The sequence below is a fragment of the Orbicella faveolata genome, unplaced genomic scaffold (assembly GCF_042242905.1).
Source record: "Orbicella faveolata isolate gen_17 unplaced genomic scaffold, um_ofav_v1 contig_3, whole genome shotgun sequence".
In the NCBI taxonomy this organism is placed as follows: domain Eukaryota; kingdom Metazoa; phylum Cnidaria; class Anthozoa; order Scleractinia; family Merulinidae; genus Orbicella; species Orbicella faveolata.
The window spans coordinates 19,526,998-19,552,500 of record NW_028301558.1 but is presented as its reverse complement, the minus strand read 5'-3'; the positions used below and the strand labels follow the sequence as shown (position 1 = coordinate 19,552,500).

General features: G+C 39.4%; 4 protein-coding genes across 6 annotated transcripts in view; 2 read left to right on the top strand and 2 right to left on the bottom strand.

Moving 5' to 3' along the window:
- LOC110051017 (protein AKTIP homolog) overlaps positions 1–2,383 on the top strand; it is an 11,697-nt gene extending 9,314 nt beyond the window's left edge. For both annotated transcript variants that reach the window (XM_020756990.2, XM_089298487.1), the window contains exon 9: positions 326–2,383. In XM_020756990.2, coding sequence (XP_020612649.2) covers positions 326–424 — 99 coding nt within the window. In that variant the 3' untranslated portion in view covers positions 425–2,383. The remainder of the gene's footprint in view (positions 1–325) is intronic.
- Positions 879–3,449, bottom strand: LOC110051016 (UPF0598 protein CG30010-like). Its single transcript, XM_020756989.2, has 3 exons — positions 3,188–3,449; positions 2,792–2,840; positions 879–2,225 (listed from the first exon to the last, which is right to left on the bottom strand). Exons 1-3 carry the CDS (start codon positions 3,332–3,334, stop codon positions 1,741–1,743), a joined length of 681 nt encoding a protein of 226 aa, XP_020612648.2. The 5' UTR covers positions 3,335–3,449; the 3' UTR covers positions 879–1,740.
- Positions 3,450–3,503: 54 nt separating this feature from the next.
- Positions 3,504–25,374, top strand: LOC110051004 (katanin p80 WD40 repeat-containing subunit B1-like). 2 transcript variants are annotated; one of them, XM_089298459.1, is made up of 23 exons: positions 3,504–3,745; positions 5,215–5,345; positions 6,669–6,786; positions 7,178–7,278; positions 7,610–7,651; positions 8,098–8,181; positions 8,828–8,943; positions 9,251–9,322; positions 9,448–9,598; positions 10,092–10,145; positions 10,506–10,568; positions 10,919–10,971; positions 11,518–11,574; positions 16,901–17,016; positions 17,641–17,706; positions 17,790–17,857; positions 19,519–19,617; positions 19,998–20,106; positions 20,499–20,584; positions 20,756–20,832; positions 21,246–21,320; positions 22,052–22,171; positions 23,357–25,374. In XM_089298459.1, the coding sequence occupies exons 1-23, from the start codon at positions 3,712–3,714 to the stop codon at positions 23,487–23,489; spliced, it is 2,025 nt and encodes a 674-aa protein (XP_089154585.1). In that variant the 5' UTR covers positions 3,504–3,711; the 3' UTR covers positions 23,490–25,374. The 2 variants fall into 2 exon arrangements, with proteins under 2 accessions (XP_089154585.1, XP_089154586.1); XM_089298460.1 differs by lacking the exon at positions 10,506–10,568.
- Positions 12,566–13,498, bottom strand: LOC149106763 (uncharacterized). The gene has a single exon (XM_089298498.1). It carries the CDS (start codon positions 13,352–13,354, stop codon positions 12,569–12,571), a length of 786 nt encoding a protein of 261 aa, XP_089154624.1. The 5' UTR covers positions 13,355–13,498; the 3' UTR covers positions 12,566–12,568.
- Positions 25,375–25,503: the final 129 nt, after the last annotated feature.

Genomic DNA, 25,503 nt, shown 5'->3' with positions numbered 1-25,503 from the left:
AAGAAGAAATTAAATTACTCAGCTTTTATGCCCACTAACATTCACGTTTAGGTTTGCTGAAAAAAAAATTGAGCTATAAATTACAGCTCTAACTGACACACTTTTGAAAAATGTGTAAGCCTCAATGAATGAAATAAATTGAACTTTGGATGTCTTTGTTAAGGTATTCTTTGACAATACTGGCACCAACATGATAAAAATCTCCTGCCTGATGGCTGCAAATAAAAATTATGTTTTGTTTTTCATGAAGGCACAAGTGAAATAGGAGCTTCAATTCCCTGAAGTAGAGTTAAGTCATAATAGGTATTCTGCTTGGTCTCAACAGAGCAAACCCGAGAGCCTTCCAACAGCTAATGCACACAAGTCTGGTTTATCATGGATGAAGAAAGGTTCCAGTCAAATTTTCAGCAAGCAAGAAAGCTAGCATGGCAGTAGCAAAAAAATGATGCACATGTACATACATCTACTGACAAAACCAGAGCGCTGCTTTGTTACAAATTTCATCTCTGGGCACTGCTCATGTCAATGGACCAGGGCCTGGGCACAAAGCAATAATATTGTGAAAATGGCCATCCCTCTGTTCTCATCAGAGATGACTAGAATCAAGACCTCGCAAGATATAAGTGATCATATTTTATGGATTAAAAATACTGCTGATTAAGAACTAGTTATCAATGCACTTCTTTTAATGGCCAATTCCCTCTAAGAGACATGTCTACAGGGAATCATGGTAGTTGTATTTATCATCTTGGACTGGATGTTTGTTTTCATGAATACAACTACCATGATTCCTTGCAGTTGCATCTTACAGAGGGAATTCACCATTGTGGGCCAGGAGTCTCTCAAGCCAATGTGATCTTCAAATCTTTGCACACATGTTCACAAACAAAATTGTATATTGCTCTAAATTAATCAACGTTGTACAAAATTACTTAATTATTACATTTTCTAGACTGAAACTGTGGTGTTGTTAAAATGAACATTATGGGCGAGACATGAAGTGAGTCTAAGTATTTGTTAGTAAAAGTTATTCTTATTTTTGAGACTTTTTAACAAAAATAATGGTACATGTAGAACTTACAAATCATAATTCCCAGGAGTCCTATGACTAGTATATCACTCATCATTGGTACACTGTACAGGTAGTTAAATATTAATCTATGTGACAATGTTGAACCTATCAATAAATACACTGCGACTGGCTTGTAGTAAGCCATAATTTCAAACAAGGATTGTGCTGTAAGTTAGATTTATTTCTAAGTTGCATTAAATCAATCACTCACTGACTCAACCCCTTCGTCCTCAGTGTGGCATAAGCGTAAAGGCCACAGTTAAATAGATCTTTGAAACCTCAAGGACTCTGCAAGACTTTTAAAATATCCAAAGATGTTTTGAGGTTTTGTATACCTTTCTTCTGTCAGACAAAGTCAAAAGCCCAATGCCTAAGTGTTCAGATAACTGCCTTTCTGGCATTCTCCCTCTTTATCAAACAAAGAATTTCCCTGAGTTCGATTTTTCTCTCTCTCTCTCTCTTTTTTGTTTTACTCAAGGTTACCTCTTCAGAGGAGAAATGGCATTGTCTGACCTTTCTTTGATTTGTTAATTTTTATATTTTATTAATGTTTATTTCACTTCATTGAGATTGAACTGTCACATCAAACATCCTGGCCACCTTAAAATGAATCATCATTAGAGATAAAGAAATTTACTGATTCATTTACAATAAAATACATTATAATATTAAGACTTTCTTTTCATCAGTTCTTCTACTTCAGATGACCTAAGACACTTCCACATTGAATTGTCCAGCTCGTAACAAACTCCTTTCCAATTGAAATGAGTTGGTGGATCATTCTCCTGGACTCCTTTTCTGTATTCAAAGTACGGACTCAATTCAATAGCTAGACTGGATTTAATCAGTGCAGCCCCACCCACTTTCTCTGGACCTGGGTGATAAATTCTTCCACTCTCTGGCAACATGCACACCTTTTCTGGTTGAAATGGAAAAGTTAAAGTGTCTCCGATTCCACTGAAAGTCAACAGTCCTGGTGACTTACTGGTGTTGTCAGAATCTTCAATAATTGTGGAGAAAACAACTGGCAAGTCATCACAGCGAATATAGTTCATTTCCCGACCACATGGGGAAATAAATGGGAAGTCCTCCTTGTACTTTGTGGTGTTATTTTGTTTCAATCTCTTGAAGAAGAACTTGAGAAACTGCTTGTCTGAAAATAACAATGAAAGTTAAAAAAGTCCAGCACAGTATGAGGTTCTGATGGGGGATGGCATGGCAACTGCTGTTTTGGGACAATGTTCTGCAAATTTTTGCCAGGAATCAAAAACCTTCCCAGAATACAGGAGATGCAAAAAAAGAAAAATTAAAGACATCTTTTCCTAGACAGAATGTTGTCACTCCTGCCAAGTGATGTCCAATATTTTGCATAACAGTACAGTCAGTCAACCATACAACAAAACTGACAACTGAGAAGATTAAATGCTGGCCTGAATTTGCTGCAATTTATTTGAAAAAACCAAGAGTGCTCACATTTTTGGGAGGACCATCCTTACTTAATTTTATTTAGGAAACAGGGTTCAGTAGCTAGAGCTCCTTGCCCCATTAACTGGTCACAAAGAATTCAATGTGAAATTCGGAATTTATTACAATATGTAATAACTTTGTTTGCAAGCTACACAATGAAAAATCACCGTCTCTCAATCTTAATGTACTTTTTCAGTTAGGAAGTTAAAAGGCTGGTCAAAGGATAAAGCAGGCTGGAACTGGAAGGCTTACCTTTGAAACATGTAATAAAGTTTTTCACTTTAGTATCATCGAGGAACAGCTAAAAAGAGGAAAGAAAGTAATCAAGGGACAAAAATGATTGAAAAATTTATATGATGCCTTGCTGGTCATCAGAACAAACCTACATATGTATCTTATTCATGATCCACCCTACTGATCGTGATACACTACCACAAGCTTACACTATCTGTAAGCTTATGAACACTGGGCCAGTGTGCAGGCCTGTGTGATCCCAGAAATTTAGGACATTTTTTTGTTTTGGAAGGAACGAAAGAAATTGCACAACAATTTTGTCAGTTGCGCAGCTTTGTCGATGAAGCTGAGAAAAAGGTTTACTTGATAAAATTAGGCAACCAGTAGAAAGAACTAGTGAAGTATATATAGTACCTGTCCTTGATGATCAATGTAATAAAAGTACTCTCGTACTTTGGGAGAAGGCGATTGACCCTGCACGTAAGACACAACATGGCGTGACAGATCTACATGTAAACGTGTACTTCCCACGTTACATGTACGTCTAAACAAAGCTAACATGTCGCCGAAGGTTCTTTACCGAGTAACCCTCCAGTTGCAGGAGGAATTTGGAAGATTATTACGTAATTCATGCAATTTTCTTCTGGTTTGTTTTGGTTCTCACTCGACCTCAAGGCGACCGCAAAGCAATGTGGGTTGTTTACACGCATGATTTTCATCGTGAAATTGCTGAGTCAAGAAGGCGGGCGCGGTTTTGTACAGTTCCGTTGAAATTGTCAAGGAAAGTTTTTGCCGTGTTTCGGAAATATTTCGACACTTTCCTGGGAAGAATTACCACCTAAACAAAGGCTTTGTTTAAATTAACATGTGAACGTATTGGTACGAAGCTATGGTTGCGGGAATTGTCGCTTGGAAGCTCTAAGCGAAGTTTTAAAATTATGGCGGCACAGCACAAACGATCATGGAAACTGCGTAAGTACATGACTTTACCGGTTTAATGTTTGAAATTGAGGTCAAGCCGTTGTTCAAACAGGAAAACACTGCGCATTATGCCAAACATTTTTTGTTTCCTATCTTCGTTCTAAAATCGTTGAATCCATATCGCCAGCGTCAAAATATTCGCTTTGCATCGCGACCATGTGTCATTCAGTACCTCCATCCGCTGGTTATAAGCTAATTTAGAACGTACACGAACGTTAGAAGGCAAAGACACATGGCTTGTTTTTAATTATTCTGTTTATTCCGGAGAAGTCCCGGTTTGTTCCATTTCGATAGTTACTACACTTTTGTCAGACATTAACGTTTAAACTTGTTTGGGGCGCGCCATGTTTTTGAGCAGCCATTTAGTCAAATAAAACTTGTCATCTGTTTAAATGGAGTATTTCGCTCTATTGTCACCTCCCGCATCTGTCTACTGAAAGCGTTGTCAGTGCGAGGGTTTGGCTGCCAAGAAAAACTGTGTCTGCTGGCAGCACTTACATGTACTACAATTAAATTTTGGGAGAAAGAATTTGATATTCTGATTTTCTTTAGGCTGAATGAATAGGAACTAATAAGCGTAAGCTTATAAGTTAAGCTATGCAGTCTGTATTTTGTTGTTTATGGGCTGTTCCTTATGAAAATACAATGTGACATTATCAAAACTTTAGTCAGAAACACTATTTGGTTGGAAATCAGATCTGTTGCTGGTCAGGTCACGAAAGTATAATTCTATAATGACTATTTGGTAGCAAGGTGTTTTTATAAGGCTGTAATCTTCTTAAGGGATAAGAATTATTCACACAATGTGTACATTTCATAATTTTGTTTACTTTGAGTGAAGCAGTTTCATTAATAATTTAAATAACACTTGGCAGCTTTCAAAAACAGTTCAGGGATTACTCAAAAGTTTGCCTGTTTGCCAGTATTTAAGTCCTTTTTGACCCAAATTACTCAAATACATGTAACTGGTGGGTTGAGTCCCACATAATACAAACTTTACTTTAAAAAAACCAGTGGTTAGTATTTGTGTTTTCTGACTACTTTCTCAAATCAAATACTTCAAAATTCTTAAGATTGTGTGGTGATTTCAATTCTACTGATCCCTTTTAATTTTCTTGATTGGCATTTAGACAGTTTGCGGTGCTTGACAGTCCTAATGAATTAGATAATAATTCTGCTTAAACTGGTTTTAATTGTAAGGTGACTATTATGAATATAAGGGGTGTGAGAAGTGTTATTTGAGTGCAGATAACCAAATTTTTTGTGAATAACTGTTACAATGTTTATACAAGTCATCAGCAAAATTAAATAATGTTTTCTGTGGTACATGTTCAAGCTGCTGCATCTATGTCTGAAGTAGACTTTTTACAACACATGCACCAGCAATAAATGTGGAGAATCTAAACTTTTAGGCAAGGACTTTAAATGGTGAAATTCTTGTGTGTCTTTTCAAAATGCAGAGGAGTTTGTGGCACATGGCTCCAATGTTTCCTGTCTGTCACTTGGTCCATCTTCTGGACGAGTAATGGTGACAGGTGGAGAAGACAGGAAAGTCAACATGTGGGCTGTAGGAAAACCAAATGTTATCTTGGTAAGATTAATATTGTCCTCTTCAATGATGCCCTGCTTGCTTGTTAAATAGGAAATGGTGTGCTCATTGACTCAACTTGATGGGAACAAGAAAGTTTAGAAGAATGTGAGCATTTGTGTAACTCTGAGATACAGACCAGGTTCTTGGTTAGGTGCATCTAGTTGCTGTTGCTTTTTTCTTTCATAACTTAAAGTTAGCAAAAGGCAATAGTGGGCTAATATATGGCATCTCCATACATGTAGCCCCATGAGAGAAAACAGCATGTGTTATATGATCAAAGTTTTGTTAAGACCAGTTGGTATATGATTCATCTGTTCTGCTTTATTTATAGTGTAGAGTTTTGAGTGTTAGAAAACAAGGAACGATATAAGTATTTTTTTCTGTGACCTTGTTTCCGTCCTTCTTATCTCTTCTGATCTCTTGAGCCATGTCCAGTACTTGCCATGAAATCCTGGGTCTCTACAGTTTGCTATATTCCAAACTTCTTAAAGTGTGGAGGTGTAGGATACCGTGACAAACTAGGGATTTTCATGACCTTTTCTGCCGCCTTTCCACTGTTGTCATTCTTAACTTAGTGGAAATGATGGAGGTTGTGTAAATCTCTAGTTTGTCACAGGATTCTACACTTCCACACATAGAGCAGTGTTTTAGGTAAGTGAGGGGTCTCAGGCCAAAAACCCTACAAGGTCAGCTAAATGACCTGACAAATTAATACAAAATTTATCATGATTTGGTTGGAGCAGTGGAAATTGACTCATTGTACTTCCTTTTTGGCACCCTACCTTAAAAATGTATCTGGAACCCTGTAGAGAAGTGCAGAACTAAGTAAAGAATGACAACAGTGGAAAGGTTGGGGAAAAGGTAGTTAAAATTCCTAGTTTGACGTGGTATTCTACACTTCCAACATGTAGAGAAGTCCAGAACTAGGTAAAGCGTAGAGACCCAGATATAAGGGATGGAAACAAGGCAACAGAAGAAAAAAATACTAATATTGTTCCTTTCCTGGTTTGTCATCTGATGGCATTCCACACTTCCACTGATAGAGAAGTGTGTTATTGCATCAAAGCATGGAAACCAGGGATTTCATGGCCAGTACTGGACATTTATAGAGCTACTTGTAACTCTTGTCAGCTGTACACAGATGCATGCATCTGCTTGTGTTTGAATGGATCATTCAAATACAAGCAGATTATTATCAGGAATAGAATGAAACAAACTAAGACAACTCTGTCAGCCTACAGTTTTAATGTTTGGCCTGACTTGTTCAATTCCATGTAAGTACATGAAGGATTTTTAATGCGGAAACATTTGTGCCATTTACAGACTTTGTCAGGCCATACAAGTCCAGTAGAATATGTCAAGTTTAATAGTGGAGAAGATCTAGTTATTGCAGGATCTCAGTCAGGAACACTCAAGATATGGGACCTAGAAGCGGCTAAAAGTAAGCTTAATTACAATTATGATTATTATCAAGTAAACACTCATCTTAAACTGTGCTCTTCCAGGCACAGGCCAGGCTTAAGATTGTGTTAAATTCTAGAAAGAGAGGGCAGATTTTGAGTGTCACATTTTACCTCTTTTCGGTAAGGACCAGATCTCCCATTATGAGTCATCATCTCCTTCCCCTTCTTGCTCATATGTGGCAAACTCCTTAGGAGCTTGCTAGTTGAAAATCCAGCTGACTTTTTGATCCTTTTTCTCATTCTTGTTAATAGTTCTGTTATCTCTGTTTGCATCATTGTTTTAGTTTTGGTCATTTCTATACTAGATTAACTTACTGTGCTCCTTTCCCTAAGGCTCATTTCATTAACATATTGAGTGTTCTGTTTCAGTTGTGAGAACCCTTACTGGACATAAGAGTAGTATACATGGTATAGATTTTCATCCTTATGGAGAATTTGTAGCTTCGGGCTCTTTAGACACTAATGTGAAGGTGAGTAACTTAGGGTAACTGTGATTAACACTTCTAAGCTGTAAATAATTTGAAAAAAAGCATTTTAAAATAAAACTACAATTACAATAATATTGCAATAGACCTTTCCCGCATTCCACTTCAGTGTGTACAAGCAATAGCACCAGAGCAAGGTTGGGGTGGACATTTTCATACATTTGGTGTATTTTTGTCCACCCTGACCTTGATTCGGCACCATTGTTTGTTGGAATGCGTGAAAGGTCTATTGCGGGTCTGACCATAGAAATTGTGCAGTCCCGCACCCTCACACCCTTTCAGAAGTCTTGATGAAAGTGATTTTGTTACCTTGCAGCTTTGGGATGTTAGAAGAAAAGGATGTATCGTCACATTAAAGGTACATATCAAGTAAAGTGTAATTTAAGTCATATAATGATGACAAGCAAGCATTCTGGGTAGCAAATAATTTTTAATCGTGAGTTTTTATATGTTTTCCAATGTACATAGTTTTGCCTTTTTAACTTTTTACCTTTTTTAAATTTTTAAATTTTTAAATCTTACAGGACCCCTTTGATAACAGTACTTTATAGTACTGATGGGTTAATCCTGTCTAAAGATTCGTTTATTATTATTATTATTATTAAAATCTTTGGACACTTTCCACGCAATCTAAAATTCTGGAACTTTTGAAATAAAGGGCAAATGGCATTGCTCATAATTAGCAGTCTTCAGTCCTCTGAGTCAATCGAAAAGTGTTCCAAGGAACCATGTCTTTGATAAAATGCTATCTAATAAATAGCTAAACACGGAAACCGAGTTAGCTGTTATGTAATTTTCTTTTAGGGCCACACAGATGGCATTAATTTTGTGAAATTTAGTCCTGATGGAAGGTGGATTGTGTCAGCTTCTGATGACAACACTGTTAAGGTGAGATGCTTGTCAAAATACCTTTAATTGCTTAGAGTTAACAATCTTATGTAAGTTTTTTCATGTATAAAAAAAGTCAGAGGGTAATGGCCAGGGCTGTCAGTAAGGTCCATAGCACCTCCTATGCCTGAGTTTGCTTGATGGGTCCTTGCTCTTACTAGTTATCTCTTCTCTTGTTGATTATAGCTCACCCACAAAGCAACACGTTAGTTACAGGATGGTGTGAAGAACACAGCAATGGGGGGGGGGGGGGGGGGGGGGGCGGTTTAAAACTTTATGACAGCTCTGGCAGCATGATTTTTCTTTTAAAAGAAATATACAGTCATGTAATACCTTATTTGATGCACAAATCTGTTTCATGTAATACATCAGAAACAGGAGACTGTGTTTTACCACATTTCCAAACACTGAGAAGATGTATACAGAAAATGTGATTAGCAGGGATGAACCTTTGAGGTGCTTGGAAATCTGGTCAAACACTGTCTTGTAAGTAATACAAGATCTGTGTTGTTTTTCAAATGCTCCCTATTGCTGCACAAATCTGTAACTTTATGTTCATTTACCAGATTTACATGTACATAGTTAATAAGATTGTTAACAATTAAATCTAGATGGAATTTAGATTTTATTTCATCTTGATTTCCAGTTATGGGACTTAACAAGTGGAAAGCTGCTTCATGATTTCAAACAACACACGGCTGCTGTTAACTGTGTGGAGTTTCATCCTAAAGAATTCCTTCTAGCAACTGCTAGCAATGACAGGTTTGTTGTTCATATTGTTTTGTTACCTGTAGAAGTACAGTGGACTGTGCAGTCATGTGTCATCACCTGACAGTCAGATAAAGATTGCTGATATCATGTGACATTGTCAGAGTGGTCCATTGATCACGCAATGATGGTGTGCTTCCTACACAAAGATGGGAACACTGAACTAAACATAAGCATACAAAGAACCCTGTGCTATAGTTCATCAAGAATACTTACCATGCTTAGATATATTTTCAGGTTAGGAGAGAAAATGATGAAGTATTGTTACATTACTGCAACCAATTTCTCTTTTATTTTTAAGGACAGTAAAATTTTGGGACTTAGAAACTTTTCAGCTTGTTTCAACTACAGATGCAGAAACTAGTGGTATTAGGTAAGTTAGTTGGCATTCTGAGAACTTGAAAACTTTGTTTGGATGTCTTTGTACTGTCTTTTGTTTTGTAAATTATGTACACCGTGGAAGAATTAACATAATACAATTATATTTTGTAATTACAGGTGTGTTGCATTCCATCCTGATGGGCATTCGCTGTTTAGTGGAGCACAAGATTCCATGCGAGTGTACGGCTGGGAGCCAGTTAGATGTTACGATAGTTTCTCCCTTGGGTGGGGAAAGGTTGCTGACATTGCAATTTCCTCAAGCCAATTAGTAAGTGATAAGTTGATAAACTTTTGGGGGAAAAAATTGATATTGTTTACGTGATTGATAACGGACTTGATCTTGATGTTGAGTTTCTACTTAGTCCATCGTAGGTCTAAATTACATCATCATCATCGTTTTCATCATCATTTTATTTGTTAATAAAATCTACATTTTACAGTTGGACTGGCCTGTGAAAAGCTATGGTAGTTTAGGTGGGCAGTCTATCAGTACATTGGAACCCTGTTAATCTGGTCACCAATGGATTACAAAAATCTGACCGTATTAACAGAGTAGCCGTATTAAAGGGGTCTTTTAAATAAGAAAACAACTGACTGAGCCTTTTTTGGATCAGAATAAAGTCACCGTAATAATGAGGTGGCTGTAAGGTGGGGTACCGATGTATTTGCATCCAAGAAAACTTGTCCTTTAAAATTTCGGGTGAGTGTATTTTCTCACTTTTGCACCAAGCTTATACATGTGCTGTGATGTATCCTTTCAGATTGGGGCTTCTTATCATCAGACAAATGTATCTGTATGGGTTGTTGATTTAGAGGTGAGTACATCAGTCGACTGTATTTTTTTCATGTCTGAATACATCACTTTGTTACTGACATAATGCCCAAAGGAATGTAAGGTACAGTAGCTTCACCACTGTCTCACTTTTACCAGCATCTCAGTGGTGTCCCAGCTGTGTTGAGATGTATATTTAAGGATGTTGATTGACTGAAATACTGAAAATTTCCTTATCAAAATATTATTTTAGTGTGCCATTTACTTATGACTAGTCAGATGCAAAAAGAACTATAACACAGAAAAATTGTTTACACAATCTGATCAAAAACAAGACTGTTTGCAGTGAATATTGTTGCCTTCATTCATCATTTTTGATTGTGGATGATCCTGTTCTCTTCAGCATTTAGAAAACCTTATAACAAAGTACAATGATGAAACAGCTAATGTAGGAAATAACTTAGGGGTAGGTACTGGGTTTTTATATGTATGTTTTACACTGCTCAATTCTGAGGTCAGGATTAACATGGATATAAAATGTTTTTTTTAAACTAATTTGTGCTTGGCTAACTCCACTTACTGATGTTTGTCTGCTGTATATCCTGCTAGGGAGTCTGTCAATGGCTATTATGTGACTTGTGTCTACTTTCCCCAAGACTTTCCCTTTGAAGTACAAGTAGTTTTTCACCTGAACAAGAAGAAAAAAAATTGCCCAATTGAAAGCCCTCTGTCAGCAAGCTTCCTTTTGTTAATAAAATAGGTCACTAAAGGGCTGTACAAACTAACTTCTCGTTGTTGAATTTTTTTTCCACCCAGGGGGGAGTACCTGGTGAACAGAAGCCAGCCCAAGTTGTACCATCTACTAAAACGTAAGTGGCCCTCCACAGCCAGATATTTATTAGCCCGTGTATAGCATTTCTCCTTAGATAAAAGAGAACCATCGATAGAAAAATGGGAATGGAACACTAGGAGGATGCTCTCTCAATTTCTTATATTCCCTTGTTTTCCAAAGTAGTGAGCTTGTGCACAAGGTTGATATGAATTAATTTGATAAAGTACATGTTAAACTCCAAGGGATGGAGTGGCAGAGATTTATTTTACATCACATAAAAGTCCAACATTCAACTTGAATTTAGTTTGGCCAAGGCTGTACAACAACAACAACAACCTTTATATTTGTATTCTTTATTGCCTATTACAAACAAACCAATGTACAAACCATTATTAAGTCCATTGACATGATGTACATAACTGAAGGCATAAGATCTAACACATACATACATACATACATACATACATACTTTACACATTGATTAAGTCTCAAGTAGTTGTTGTCATCTTGAGCAAAACCTGTGGCTTCTTTATCTCCTCCATAACTAGTAAAAAATAATATTTTCTGATTGTGATAATTACAGACCACCAAGGAAAGCCTTTAGTACAGAAAGACCCCAGACAACATCTTCAAAACCCAGGTTGGTAGCATTTAGTGTGCAAGACAAGGACAAGGATTTGTTTTGTTCCCCCTCTGATATTTGGTGAACATATATATCCTGCAGCTGGAAATCTTAAATTCAGTGCGTCACTTTTTAGCTATTTGCTCAGTTAAGTGTGTGAGCTCAAGTCTTAATGGACAGGAGCATTTTGGGTTAATTTGAGAGAGGTCGGATAATTTATGAAAACTGTCATACATTTAACCAGCTGCCTCACCCTCTAATAATAGTTTAATAAAGTTATCATCTTTGATCTAAGATTCATATTATTTGACCACTGTTAAGAATCCTTGCATGTCACCTAATTTAAATTAACAATTGCATCGCAAAATGGAGGCTGGGTGCCTGTGATATCCAGGAGCTTCCACTATTGGCAGCCAGCTCCTAGATGGAGACTGCTCCCATGGCTGGCAAATCCTGGCAAGCCAGCCATGAGCCCCCACGCAGAAGGGAGAGCAGGCACCCGTCACACTGTGTGAACAGTGGAAAAGAGGGAGGGAAATGGGGGGGAGGGAGGAAGCCTTGAAGATGAGGTCCCATGAACTGCCACGCAAATAACACGCTAGCGCCTGTAACGCTAAACACACTTCAGTCAAAGAGCACATGGGATCTGGCGCATGCCCATGTATGAAACACCGCTGACTCCAGACAACACTGGCGCTCTTTGTTGTTAACTCCGTTAAATTGCATTTAACTGCATTTAACAACTGCATCGCAAAATGGAGGCTGGGTGCCTGTGATATCCAGGAGCTTCCACTATTGGCAGCCAGCTCCTAGATGGAGACTGCTCCCATGGCTAGCAAATCCTGGCAAGCCAGCCATGAGCCCCCACGCCAAGCTGGAGGACCTCCGAGCAGCGCGCTAGCCAGCTCGGAGAAGAGAGGGGCTCATGGATGGGGAGGCCAGAGCCCCGAGAAAAATGCCCAAATCCGTAGGCACCCAGTAACTGGCAAATTAGTGACAAAAACCATACCTGTTAGGCAAGTCGTTCAGCTACTGAAAGGATGGTTTCCACAGGTGTGCGCACATATAACAAGTAAGCATCACTCGACCAGCGACCCATTGTCTTAATGAGATGATCAGGAACACCTCTCTGGGCAGCAGTTGTAGCGGCTCCAATTCTAAAACTATGACCCGAGAACTTTCCAGGAATACCTGCTGCCTGTAGAGTGGTTTGAAGAAACGAGGAAAGCCGAGATCTAGAAAGAGGAGAGCCATCTTGGTGAATAAAGAGAGGTCCGGCGCCTGGCCCACGAAGATGAAGGTAGTTTGTTAATGCAGTCACAGGACAGAGAGGAAGGGAACCACGGCCAAGATAGATGAAACAACCCTGCCTGAAAGGATCAGTCTTTGCACACTTGATTAACACTCGAAAGCTTTGGGGATTGGTGGAGGAATCTACTTGAAGATCTGCCGCGGTCAAATGAACAGATGGATCAAAGGTACCATTTGTTGTAAATTCACCAGCTCTAAGAAACCCAAAGAAGCCAAGACAGCAGGCTGCCCATAGCATGACACTGTCAGGGTTGATAAAATCTAAAGACTTGTGCAAAACAGACATAAGGTCGGCTGTCACTGGTTGGCGCTGAGGGAGATTTGGGCCCTGATGACGTTTGATCCCTCGTAAGAGACGCTGAAGTTGAAGACGGTTGACAATTGGGTCTGGGAAGCCATAGTCAATGTGTAAAGAACGGACTGCAGACAAATATACTTTAATGGAAGAATGGTGAAGACGATCTGCTAAATGGGTACAGAAGCGCATCAGAGTTTGTTCACTGGCTGGTAAAAGAGGCTGACTTGGCTCGAAGGGAGTATCCTGACTACAAAAATCTAAGAACTGACGTTGAGCCGAAGCATAAACTTGGCGAGTAGAAGGTGCGAGGCCATTGGTCAAATAGAACTGGCATTTATCTGTCAATTTACGGGCAGCTGAGCCAGCAACGTTAACGGAATTGGAGTCGCCCCAGGAGCTGCATGAGGAGCAAGATGATGGAAACGCTGAAAATCAAAACGAGATAAGGCATCAGCAATTGAGTTGTCTTTACCCGGTGTATGAGAGGCAGTAAAGGCAAAGGAATGTCGGGCTGCCACAAGTGACAAGTGACAAGTGACAGAGAAGAACCATCATGTTCGGATCCTTCGTGGTGCCCGAACGCAAAACACTAACGACTGCCATGTTGTCGGAGCAGAACTCAACTCGTTTAGAAGCCCATCGGTGGCCCCATAGGGAAGCTGCAATAACCACCGGAAACAACTCTTTGTAGGCAATTGCCAAGGGATGCTGAACAGCTGACCATTCACCCACAAACCATTCATGATCACAAATTGCACCATAACCCTGAGCACCAGCAGCATCTGAGGAAACGTAAAATTCAGGCAAGGTCGCTCACTGTGGGGAAAGCAGGAAACTGAGACCACCCCAAGAATGGAAAAATTCTCGCCACCAACGGAGGTCTAAGCGAAAGTCTTGGTTGATCCTAATTGGGTGGCTATCACGTCGAAAGGCTGACAATAAATTGATCATGCGTCTCAAGAAGGTACGCCCCTGAGGAACTACTTTACATGCGTGTTGGAGATTGCCAATGAGAGATTCCAGCTCCTTCCGTGTGCAATGTTGTTTGAGGGACCAGGCTTCCAGAAGTGCAGCAATACGATCAAACTTATCCTGCGGCAGATGGGCCTGAAGTGAGAGAGAATCGAGCTCAATACCGAGCACAGTTAAACAAGTGGATGGCCCCTCCAATTTGTTCGGGTGAAGAGGAATACCCCACTTTTTAAATAGCTTAACACAAGTATCAATATTGTTCTGGCAAACAGGTGAGTTAGGAGGGCCCAATGTATGGAAGTCATCCAGGTAGTGTAAAAGAAAATTCACATTATAATTGTGTTTGAGGATCCACTCGAGCATATCTGCAATGGACGAGAAGATGAAAGGAGCAGAGCGTAGTCCAAATGGAAGCGCCATATCAATAAAATATTTCCCACGCCACTTCATACCAAGTAGGTAACGATCATCAGAATGGACAGGGACATTACGGTAAGCACTTTCCACATCGAACTTTGCCAACAGCGTTCCTCTGCCGTGAAGCATGATCCCATCGATGATATCATCAACCTTCATATACTGCACTGAAAAGGGTTCTTTTGGAATGCCATCATTGACACTATGGCCTAAAGGACTAGACAGATCCAAGATAAGCCGCCATTTTCCAGGCTGGTACTTCTTCGGGATAATTCCAAAGCGACTCACATGGAGGTTTGGGATAGGGGCTATAGCAAAGGGGGCCAGCTACACGGCCTTTGTCGAGTTCCGTGAGGAGATACTGGTCGATGACTGAAGGCTGAAGGGATGCTGAAGACCTATTTTTATTCTCCGATTTTAAAGATACCGCCTGAGGGTCAAAACCCAGCTGAAAACCATTTGTGAGACCTGAAATCACGTACTCCACTTGCGTTTGGTCGGGGTAAGAACACAGTTCATGCCGAAGTTCCTCCGCGTCTATGGGGGTTACTCTGGATGGGGGGACCAGGTCTTGCTGCGGGGCGCCCAAAATGGACAAAGAACACGAGGGCAAAGCATGGTGTGCCACTTCGGAGGGCATGTCATTACCAAAAGCATCTTGTGGTGCAGGAACAACAACATTAACAGGAACAGGAATCAAAAAATTTGAAAAGGAAACTGAACAAGATGAATGTACGCTATTTACATATGGTTTGGATCCCACTTCAACGCCGCAGACGTTTGCTTTGGGATGGGGGAGTTGACTGGGAGCGCCGGTAGGAAGAGGTTGAGGCCCGAAATGGACAGTTGACACGTGGATGATCACCTTCACATTTCTCACAGCGATGGAGGTACTGGCATTGACCAAAGGTCCAGCGACAGGTGCCATCATTCCAAGATCGGCAAAAGGTGGATGAACCGGCTATCGAAATTGAAGCTGAAGACGAAGTGGTTGGCTGCTGGCTTGACTGGGGAAGAGGTGACGAAAGAGTATGAAAGTTGTACAAATCATGGTTCATGTGAGACCAGTCCACCAAACCTGCAGCAGCTGCGTCCTTGCGGAATGCAACATCGTAATGGAGCCAAGCCTTCCCAGGGAACTGGCGCGACGTCTTGAGAATTAGCAGCTTGTATTGTGTCATGTCCTGCCATCTGGAAGAATGAGCACAGCAGAAGATCCACGAGTACACAGTGAATGCTTCAACCCATGTCACGATATCAGTGATCTCTTGCACCCTTTTCTTGGAAGAACTCACGAGAAGTTTGCCATCAAGGTACGTTTGGGGCTCTGTCTCCTGGGCTTTCAAGTTCTCTGCTAGCAAGTCAGCAAGATCCACAAATTGGCCAGACCTAATTTTTTGTCACCAGCTTCTCCGGGATAGGGGAATAACCGGGGCCAACAACAAACGGCCTATTCAGGGATGTTGAGGTAGAGGCGATGGAGGAATTAGAACCAAAGGAGACCAATGGCGTGAAAGACTGGTTGGAAGATGGCAATCCATTCGCAGCACCACGAGAACCAAACAACGATGGCGAAGATAAAGAAGAATTGCCTAACGTGCAGTATGTTGAAATAAAGGGAGGAACGACCAAATTACCTGAGGACTGGCCTGCAGAAGAAGGCAGTGGTTGGTTAATGACAACAGAACCGGATGACGTCGTACCTGATGCCGCGTTTCCCGCTGTCGAAGAACTCGATGAGTGACTTTGCAAAGCCGCCAAAATGCGAGGTAACGTATCCCCCAAGGCTTGTGAAAACGCTTGACTGAGGTCCTGTTGAGAGAGGACGAAGGAGGGCGGAGTGGACACCGGAGTCGAAGAAATGGGAGGACATACGACCGAAGAGGGAGAATCGGCTGAAGAAGAAGGCTGACTTGAATCCAACATGGTGGCCACACTGTTGTTTGTTGCACGACGATGTGCCATACCAAACGAAAGAAACAACGGCAAGATTCGAAAAACGACAAACGAAGAACAAATAATGCACACTCTACTCCGGGAGGAAGCCTTGAAGATGAGGTCCCATGAACTGCCACGCAAATAACATGCTAGCGCCTGTAACGCTAAACACACTTCAGTCAAAGAGCACATGGGATCTGGCGCATGCCCATGTATGAAACGCCGCTGACTCCAGACAACACTGGCGCTCTTTGTTGTTAACTCCGTTAAATTGCATTTAACTGCATTTATAAAGGAGACTGGCATCAGTCAAGACAGAGGACATAGGAACAGACATGGCTGTCATTTTTAATTCACTTAATTAATTAATGTTTGTAAATTTAACAGTCAGGGATTATATTCACACAGACCTAAAGCTGAACAGCCAGCTGAACCGGAAGAGTCGACCAACACAGAAGGAGAAGGTAATGGTGACAAACACTTAGCAGCCCCTGATGACATTTTTACAGCAAAGAAAAGATTAGGTAAGTGAATGATGCCTTGGAGTAGCGTCCAACAGAACATTGGGTGACATGTTAAAAAGACCACCTTTTTATAATGGCCATTCCAGTAGTACACCCAGTTTGATGCCAGATTGACCTCCACTGGATTCTAGAGATGCATCATAAGCCCTTTGATTCCAACCACACAGTCCGGGGTCAAAAGTGAAAAAAATCCCAAATTTCATTCTGAAGATGTGGTTGTTGAAAACAAACAGCACCAAGTACTGTTTGATAACTTTCATTTGAATAGTCATGTACTTGGATTTCTTTATTCGTAGAAGAGCTGCATCTCTGGATGCACTCGAACCTCTGCTAACAGTCGCTGATACCTCTGTTGGTGGATGCCTCCCTTAATTAAGTGGGCCAACCCACATACGTACCAACACTATATTAAATTCTAACCTCCCATAAGTGCACATCTCTCCTAAACAGACACGTTATCTGGTCCCCCCAAGGGTGTCTGCTTGAAAGAGATTCAACTGTGTGGCTGTAGAGGCCCACCAGTGAGTCAGTCTTTCACTACATATATCATGCAGCACTGACTGACTCTACAAAGGTTCTTGTAATTGTGCACTCTTAAATGGTACATTATGATGTCTTTTACAGATCGTACACCCCCAAGCCGGAAACATGAACCATTTCAACCTCCCTTAGAAGATCCTCTTTCAGCTGGTAAGAGGACTTTAAATGCCCTGTTTGATTGTTTCTGACAGTTTTTGTGGAATTTTCATTTGTTTATGATTATTTGTTTTTAGGGCCTGTGAAGCAACCACCATTAGTCAAACCATCTCCTGTTGTTCCTGAACCTGTTAAGCCCACCAAGGTTTGACAAGTTATAATTTACTGGGCCTTTCAATAATTCTCAAACTCTGCTTTTGTGTTTTGTTGATGTCAATCGTCGTTATAGCAGACCTCTCAGGAAACATTGTTAACTTCATTGGGTTCAAAGGATCTCATGTCTGTGGGTTGTGAATGGTACATTTCAATCCATTTTGTTTGTTTTTTCTAGGTTCATTAGTTGTCGTCATAAATTTGATTGACAGCAGCCAAAAACGGAATGGTTACCCAGTATTTATGGTTTGAACTTCAGAGTACATGTGTTATTGAAAGGCGCAGTAATTTCTAGCAAATAATTTATAATAAATTATTATCTTGTGCATGTATCATTCCATAAATGTTTGCTGATTATGTTGTAGTGGCCAGGAGGACAGGTTTTCTATAGACTGCAAAACAGTTGTATTTTTTGCGAACACAAGCGACCCGTGGTCAATATTCAAACAGAAGGTCTGAGGCGAGTGTAAAAACGGCAAAGGAGAATGGGGAGAGATGCTAAAAAATACGACTGTCCACCATGCATATGTTAAATTCATTCAAAATTACCCGTTCTTCCAGCAACGGGAAATTCCTATTAGTTTAATTCTGACGCAACCTGTCATCAAATGTCACTCAGACCTCATCAAAAAGATATAGAGGCTGTATCAGTTTCACAGTAAAGACAGTAATTCTCACTGGAAAACGGACGATGTTGACTTGGATGCGCTTGCCAGTGATTTAGCAGTGGTCCACTCGTAAAAATTATCATTTTACTTTCAGTAAGAACGGCTAGCTTGCTAAGTACATTGGCAATATTGCTTGAAATTTATAACTGAAGACGGGCAGGTCGGGTTTCTCAACGACCATTTGCATGCATGAATGACCCCAAGAGCAAGCAAATATGCACGCAAACAAATTATTTCTGTAGGTGTTTGTCTTGAGGCAATGGACTGAACAAGACTTAAACATCTTATAAACCTTATAATTTTGCAAGGTTATAAGTTTTATAGGATTAAGTATTGTTCAGTCTGTAGCCCCAAGAAAAACAGGAAAAATATGTGCAGAAATAATTTGTTTGCGTGTAGATTTGCTTACTCTTGGGGTCATTCATGCATGCGAATGGCCGTCGAAAACCCCGACAAAGGTCTTCATTTATAGATTTCAACATAGTTAAACAGTGATTTCAAGGAATATTTAATGCCAATGTATTTAGTGAGCTAGCCGTACATACCGAAAGTAAAATGATAATTTTACGAGTGGATTGCTAAGGTTTCACTTTTTCAGGTAAATTTTGCACACAGTCAGCAACGAGATGTCCACCAAAACTTAGGTTTTGTCTTGGTTATGTCTAGACGCTTTTGTGCTGAAGGTTGCGTGTGATTGATAACCACTTAAAGATGCGGGTGGAGCTGCCATGGAATTTCTGTCACCTGAGTGACATTATACGACGCCCGCTTAGAATGAATTCATAGTATGAAAAGCTGACAGTCTTTTTCTCGCCTCACACTCACACGCACTACAGGCGTATGAGGCTCGTGCGCTTCACACGCAAGGATCGTGCTTATGGCACTTTGTGCCTTCTGAAAATGACTGTTTTGCAGTCTAGGTTTTCTAATGGCTTGCTCTTCCCCTGTAGCAAAGTACAATTGCATCTGTTTGTTTAAATTTCAGCCTTCTTCAGTAAGTAAAAACCAAGTCAATCAGCAAAAACAAATGATACCATCTGAGAGAGACAAACCAGCTGGACTGCAATTGTCAGATTTTCTACCTGTGAGTGGGTTATGAGAAATGTTTTAAGTTTTCCAGTGTCTACCTGCATGCCTGCGTGCTCAACTGACTGACGTTCTGATAGTCTTACTGACTGACTAATTGTCTTACTGCTTGACTGAGTGATTAACTGACTGCCTTACTGACTGCTAACTAACTGACTAACTGACTGAGTGACTGATTCACTGACTGACTGTCCATCTGACTGTCTGTCTGTCTCTCTGACTGACTCATTTTGTCTGATTGACTGACCTACCAACTACAAATGCTGAAAACTATTTTCTCTGTTTCCATATTTAGAGTTACTGTAAATAGCTTTCAACCAATCAAAATGTATGATTGTATAATCATGTTTATTTTACATTATTTGTTTCATCTTCTAGGCCAGAACCCCTATGGCTAACAACCCATCACAGCAAGATGCAAATAATGAATTTCAACCAAAAACCAAAGCCATGTCAGAAAGAGAAGCTGTCTCTACTCTCACAAAAAGTTTGTTTGATAATAAATGTTATACCAATAATCATAAAGTCCTCTGTTTTAGAATGTTAGCATAAGACCAATCTTTGTTGTAATAGCCAGTGCAAAACATGTAGATTTTCCATTGCCAAATGTTTGACATAAATAGAAGAATTGGTTTATTATCAGCTCTTCCTTTTATCCCAGTGGGCCTGTAATTCCAGGAGTCCTGCTTTTACTTTGCCAGACACTGTCTTGTTCAGCATGGGCTGTTTTGTCCAAGTAGTCAGCTCAGTCATCATATTGAGAACTGCTCTTAGTACATTAATGGTTCCTAAACTGGAGGATATCAATACTTAAACATTTCCTTATTAAATGCTATTAATATTGCAAGTTGGTACATAACATAGATTTATGTTTTCTAGGTCACGAATCTTTAGCTGCAATTATGATGTCAAGACTTAAAAACCTCAGTGTTGTTGCACGATACTGGGGCGATGGGGACATTAAGGTAAAGTACAACATCCTTATACTAATATTATTTCATGAGGATGAATTGTGTATAAAATATGCCTTAACATTCACATCAGGATGTGAACATCAACGAGCACATATTTACTTAATCTCAGAAACTACAGAAATTATTGTTAACAATTTAATAATTACCCTTTGTTATTTAAAGACTGCAGTTCAAGTGTCAGTAGATATGAATGATCAAGCTGTATTGGTGGACCTGCTTAATGTTCTTTGCTTAAAACAGTGAGTAACGTAATAATACCCTTGCAATCAATATTTTATTTCACTGTTGAGCTTAGCAGGAAGGAAATCTCTTCATGTTGAGTATGTGCATAATGCTTGTGTACATGCTAATGAATCGTGTGGAGCAAGGATGGGCAATGCAATTAGTGGAATTACCTTAATCTGATGCCTGCACAACACAGTTAACCCTTTCAAGGTTCTTCCGCAATTTTGTGTAAAAAAAACATAAAGTAGTTTGATACATGACAAAAAGAAGGATATTAGGGCTGTTGAAAGTCTTTTGAAATATAAACTTATATCAAAAGGATTGTAGATGGAAGGTCATCATGAGTTGCATTTTGATATGTGACACAAATAATGAATTTTGTGCCGTAAGTTTTACTAGATGTTGCTGTCTTTATTTCTGTTTGAAGGACGTTATGGAATCTGGATGTTTGTTCATTGTTGCTCCCTCACCTAAAAGATTTAATAAGTAGCAAATACGAAAGGTGAGTGTCTTGTGAGGGGAGCTGCAACACTGTCAACCTTGTGGCTTTCACCAGTAAGGAATAAATGTGCAAGCTTAATCACACCCGTCTGGTCAACACAAGCTTCCATGGTTAAAAATAATGAGGAGTCAAAATACAGGGTCAAAACAGGGTTTGTACGGGTCATGGAAATCCTGGAAAGTCATGGAATTTTATGAATTCATTTTCCAGGCCTTAAAAGTCCTGAAATTGAAGTGTGGGTCATGGAAAGTCATGGAAAGTCATGGAAAAACAATAGACTTTCTGAGATTGAACAGGCAAAAAAAATTAAAAGTTGAAAAAACAGCAGACAAGTCAGAAAACCAGTTAATTCCAGTAAAAAAATAAACACTAGCAAGCATTTTGTGTCATAATGTGGGAAAATACCGTAAATAATAGATTGTTTTGACAGTACTTTAAGAGCAACTACTTAACATAGGTCATGGAAAACTCAGAGAGATCATGAAAAAGGTCATGGAAAGTCATGGAATTTCAAAAGCCTAAAAGTGTACGAACCTTGCAGAAGAGACAACTAGGCCTTAGTCTGTTATTTGCACCAAGCAACCAAGTTTTTAAAATGCACTGTGCAGTACTACTTTTGTTGTCAATAGACATTGTATACACACTACTCCTTTGCATTAACCGCTATGGAAACTTCAAGTCTTGTTCTAGTTGGAGTAATTGATTCATAATCAAGGCTTTTATTTCTGCAGTTATGTTCAAGCTGGGGCTATGGCAATCAAACTGATTCTCAGAAACTTTGCTCCTGTCATAAAGAGCAACATGGCAGCACCTCCAGTATCTGTGGGAGTAGACCTAGTAAGAGAAGAGAGGTGAGTTAAAAAATGTTCCTTAAGGAAATTTGTGAAACACAGTCAACCTTGCATTATTGTTACATCAGGGTTATAATGCTGTCTTGTTTTCAGTTTTTGTGTCTAGCATGATTGGATTATCATCATGTGCTGGGGCAGATACAGGATTTTAGAGAAGGCAGTTTGACATAAGGACCTGCAAGGGCAATCACCTGTAGAGCACCCTCCCCTGGAAAATTTTTCTGAAAATTGAGGTCCTCAAAAATAGGATTTCCGACATTCTGAGGCCAAGTCAGCACATTATAATGTCTCATTTTTTTTAATTTATGGGGTTTGGTACCTGAACCCCCCTAGAACTGCCCCAGATGTGATCACCTAAAGAAGTTTGAAAGCAGTAGAAAATTTCAGATCATGCCCAAAAGTGGTCATGTTTGCATACATGAGATGTTCACTTAAGGCTCCATCTGTAGTGGTATGACTGGGAAAGTTGGCTAATGGCTATTTTGCAAAGAGATTACTTATATATATGTGAAGGGGTTGCTTATAGAAGGTGGTTACACAGGGACATTTGACTGTACATCTAAGAGTAATGTACATCCCTCAGTCTTTGTCAAGAGCCACTGGATGCTAGAAATTTTGTAAAACCAGATATTCAAAAGTCTACAACTACCAAACTTACTACCATGGTAAACACAGACGAGGAACTGTTAAATTAGTAAGAGTAGAATAATACTGATATTACCACCCTGATATACAAAATCGGCAAAGTTTACAACACTCACCTGATATATATAATGCAATGAAGTAATAATGACAATTTTTTATTTTAAAAGAAAAAGACTGATCAGTTTTGGTAACTTATACCGAACAGCAAAATTGAGCACCGTGCTATCAGTATATGTAAGGGTATAACACAATCCAGTGATGCACGCTCATAGCATGATCAAAGTTATCTTCAATTTGTGAGAGATATTTATTTCCATTGGCAATTGTTATGAGACGATTGCTTCATGTTTTTAGCTGTACATCATTGAGTTATGATGCACTTACCGGTAGTTTGAAGAACACTTAAGAAGCAAGAGTTGCTTACAGCTGCTCCCTGAGTGACTCTTGTGCTTCTTTCACGCTCTTTGAACTTTCCATGTGCATTTAACTCTATGATCCACACTAAAGTATGAGTCAATAAGTGAGTTATTTTCCTTGCAGGTATAACAAATGTCACAAGTGTTATTCCCACTTACAGTCCATACGTGAAGCTCTTTCCAGTAAAACCAGCATCTCTGGTAAAATGGGAAGTCTCTTCCGTGAGATGTCACTGGCATTTTCCAGCTTGGATTAACAGTAAGGTATTATAGAAAAAGCAATTGGCAAATGTGAGAAACTCGTCTACCAGTGGGATGTCTACTGTCATTCTTGTAATGTTTGTTTGCGAGGATAACAACAGCAATGGTGAACTTTGTGGCAGAATTTTGAACTGGATTTGACATTGCTTGGTTAAGATAAAGAGACCTCATCAAAGAAGAGACAAGAGGAAGCAAGTTCCAAAGAACTTGTGATGTCCAAGTACTGTGAGGAAGGAACATCTGAATTGTACTTCAAAATAATGGAACAGAACTGTTTTACCTGGAAGAGTAGCTTCTTTCTGCACTACTCTTGTAGGCGGGCAATGTTATGAAAAAAAAGTAGCATAACCTTCCGAGTCAGACCAGATGTTGACGACCGATCTTGGCACATTTTATCAGTTACAAAATCAAGAATAATTTGTAGTACATCTTCTGAATTGCATACAGGTATACGATATGTGTACATTTTTGTAGTCACAATCCTCCAAGCAGTCAAGTTGCTACCTTATTGATAGGTAGCATGACATTTCATCTTTGTGCCAAGCTCAAGTGGCTGTCAGAATGCGTTTAAGGCTTAGTGCTTATACTGATTGGAAATCAAGAGGAAGAATTCAACTCTTCAGGTACTCTTGCCAGGTTTGCTACAAATGGTTCTTCTTACTTTGCTTGACCAGATGTTGGCAAAACTGCACATGAGTGAAGTTGTGAAGAACTGAAACATGGCTGGTTTTGTTGTATTTTGTATCTTTGGTGCTATTGGTTTAAATTGAGAATCAATTCATTTTTTTGATATATAACTTTGATAGAGTATAGAATCTAAATGTTACTAACTTGAATTCAAGAATAGGAGCTACATGTACGTGTAGCATTTCAGATGATTAACTTTGATCCTCTGTTCTTCATTACAAAGTAACAACAAGACCAGTGAATTTGCACAATCACTCTTATCTGAATTACTAATACTTACAATTCAAACACGTGAACCATAAAATAACTAGCTTCTTTCAAAAAGGATGTTACAGAAACTTCAGGCTTCAATTACTGCCACTAGCTGTTAACGCTTTTCAAAACATGCTAAAGAGTTCAAAAGTTCCTGCAAACGAATATTCATTCTGAACAGACATCACTACGACCACATACTTCGCAAGAGCTTTGCTTCAAATTGTAATACTTTATTCCACAAATGTTAAGGTAGAACTTCTACATGTACCTTGGTTTAATAGTGTTTTGGTTTGGGGAACAGTATTATCAAACAGTAAGACACATGTGAAGGTATTGCCCAACAGCACACAGAGGTGATGCACTATAGCTCATGCCAGTTTCTTATACTGACTTGAATCTTAGGATCATGTCAGCTGACTGGAGATTCACTTGGGAAGTGACAGGGTTAAAATTATTTACAGTAGGACACTCAAACCATGTACACTAGACATTTTTTTGCACATTCTTTCAGTGACTGTAGAAAGAGGGCTCTTCATGTAATTCATTTTTACAGTGTAGTAAATTATGCTAAATAATTTTGTGAATATGAAGAACCCTCATTCTATAGTGACCACAAACATTAATAAAAACCGTCAAGAAGAAGAAAACTAGGCATCAGTGGGATCCAAATACCAAGTGAATTGCTTATTTAGTTCCAGTTTCGCTCAAGCAGCATTTTTAACAGATCACCTCCTAGCAGGAATCATATTAAACAAAGGTAGCATGATACTGCTGTGCCAGGAAGTTGTAAATAATGGTTCTCGATGATTAGTTAGTGTATTTATGATTGTCCAGCATGTGCGGCATGAATTGATCTTGATTGCCTTGTGAAACACGTACAAGATGTTTGTAACTTGTTTTAAAGTGATGGTACAGAAGTAAATAAAGTATGTTTATAGAGATGTTGTGTTGCCATTCTTCGTGAAGAATTTATAATTTTCACACATTAACTCATCCAGTAAAAGGCTTTAACAATAGATGTAACGATGTTATAATCATAGTGAAACTATGCAAAATTCCTGGCTATAA

Bases quoted from the DNA above. Each gene is read 5' to 3' on its own strand.
- LOC149106763 (XM_089298498.1), bottom strand. From the start codon at position 13,354: ATGCGCTTCTGTACCCATTTAGCAGATCGTCTTCACCATTCTTCCATT.
- LOC110051016 (XM_020756989.2), bottom strand. From the start codon at position 3,334: ATGTTAGCTTTGTTTAGACGTACATGTAACGTGGGAAGTACACGTTTA. The intron at 2,841-3,187 runs GTACTATATATA...TCCTCTTTTTAG, and splicing joins ACATTGATCATCAAGGACAG to CTGTTCCTCGATGATACTAA. The intron at 2,226-2,791 runs GTAAGCCTTCCA...TGTTATTTTCAG, and splicing joins CTTTATTACATGTTTCAAAG to ACAAGCAGTTTCTCAAGTTC.
- LOC110051004 (XM_089298459.1), top strand. From the start codon at position 3,712: ATGGCGGCACAGCACAAACGATCATGGAAACTGC. The intron at 9,599-10,091 runs GTAAGTGATAAG...GTATCCTTTCAG, and splicing joins CAATTTCCTCAAGCCAATTA to ATTGGGGCTTCTTATCATCA. The intron at 20,107-20,498 runs GTTTGTTTGATA...TATGTTTTCTAG, and splicing joins TGTCTCTACTCTCACAAAAA to GTCACGAATCTTTAGCTGCA.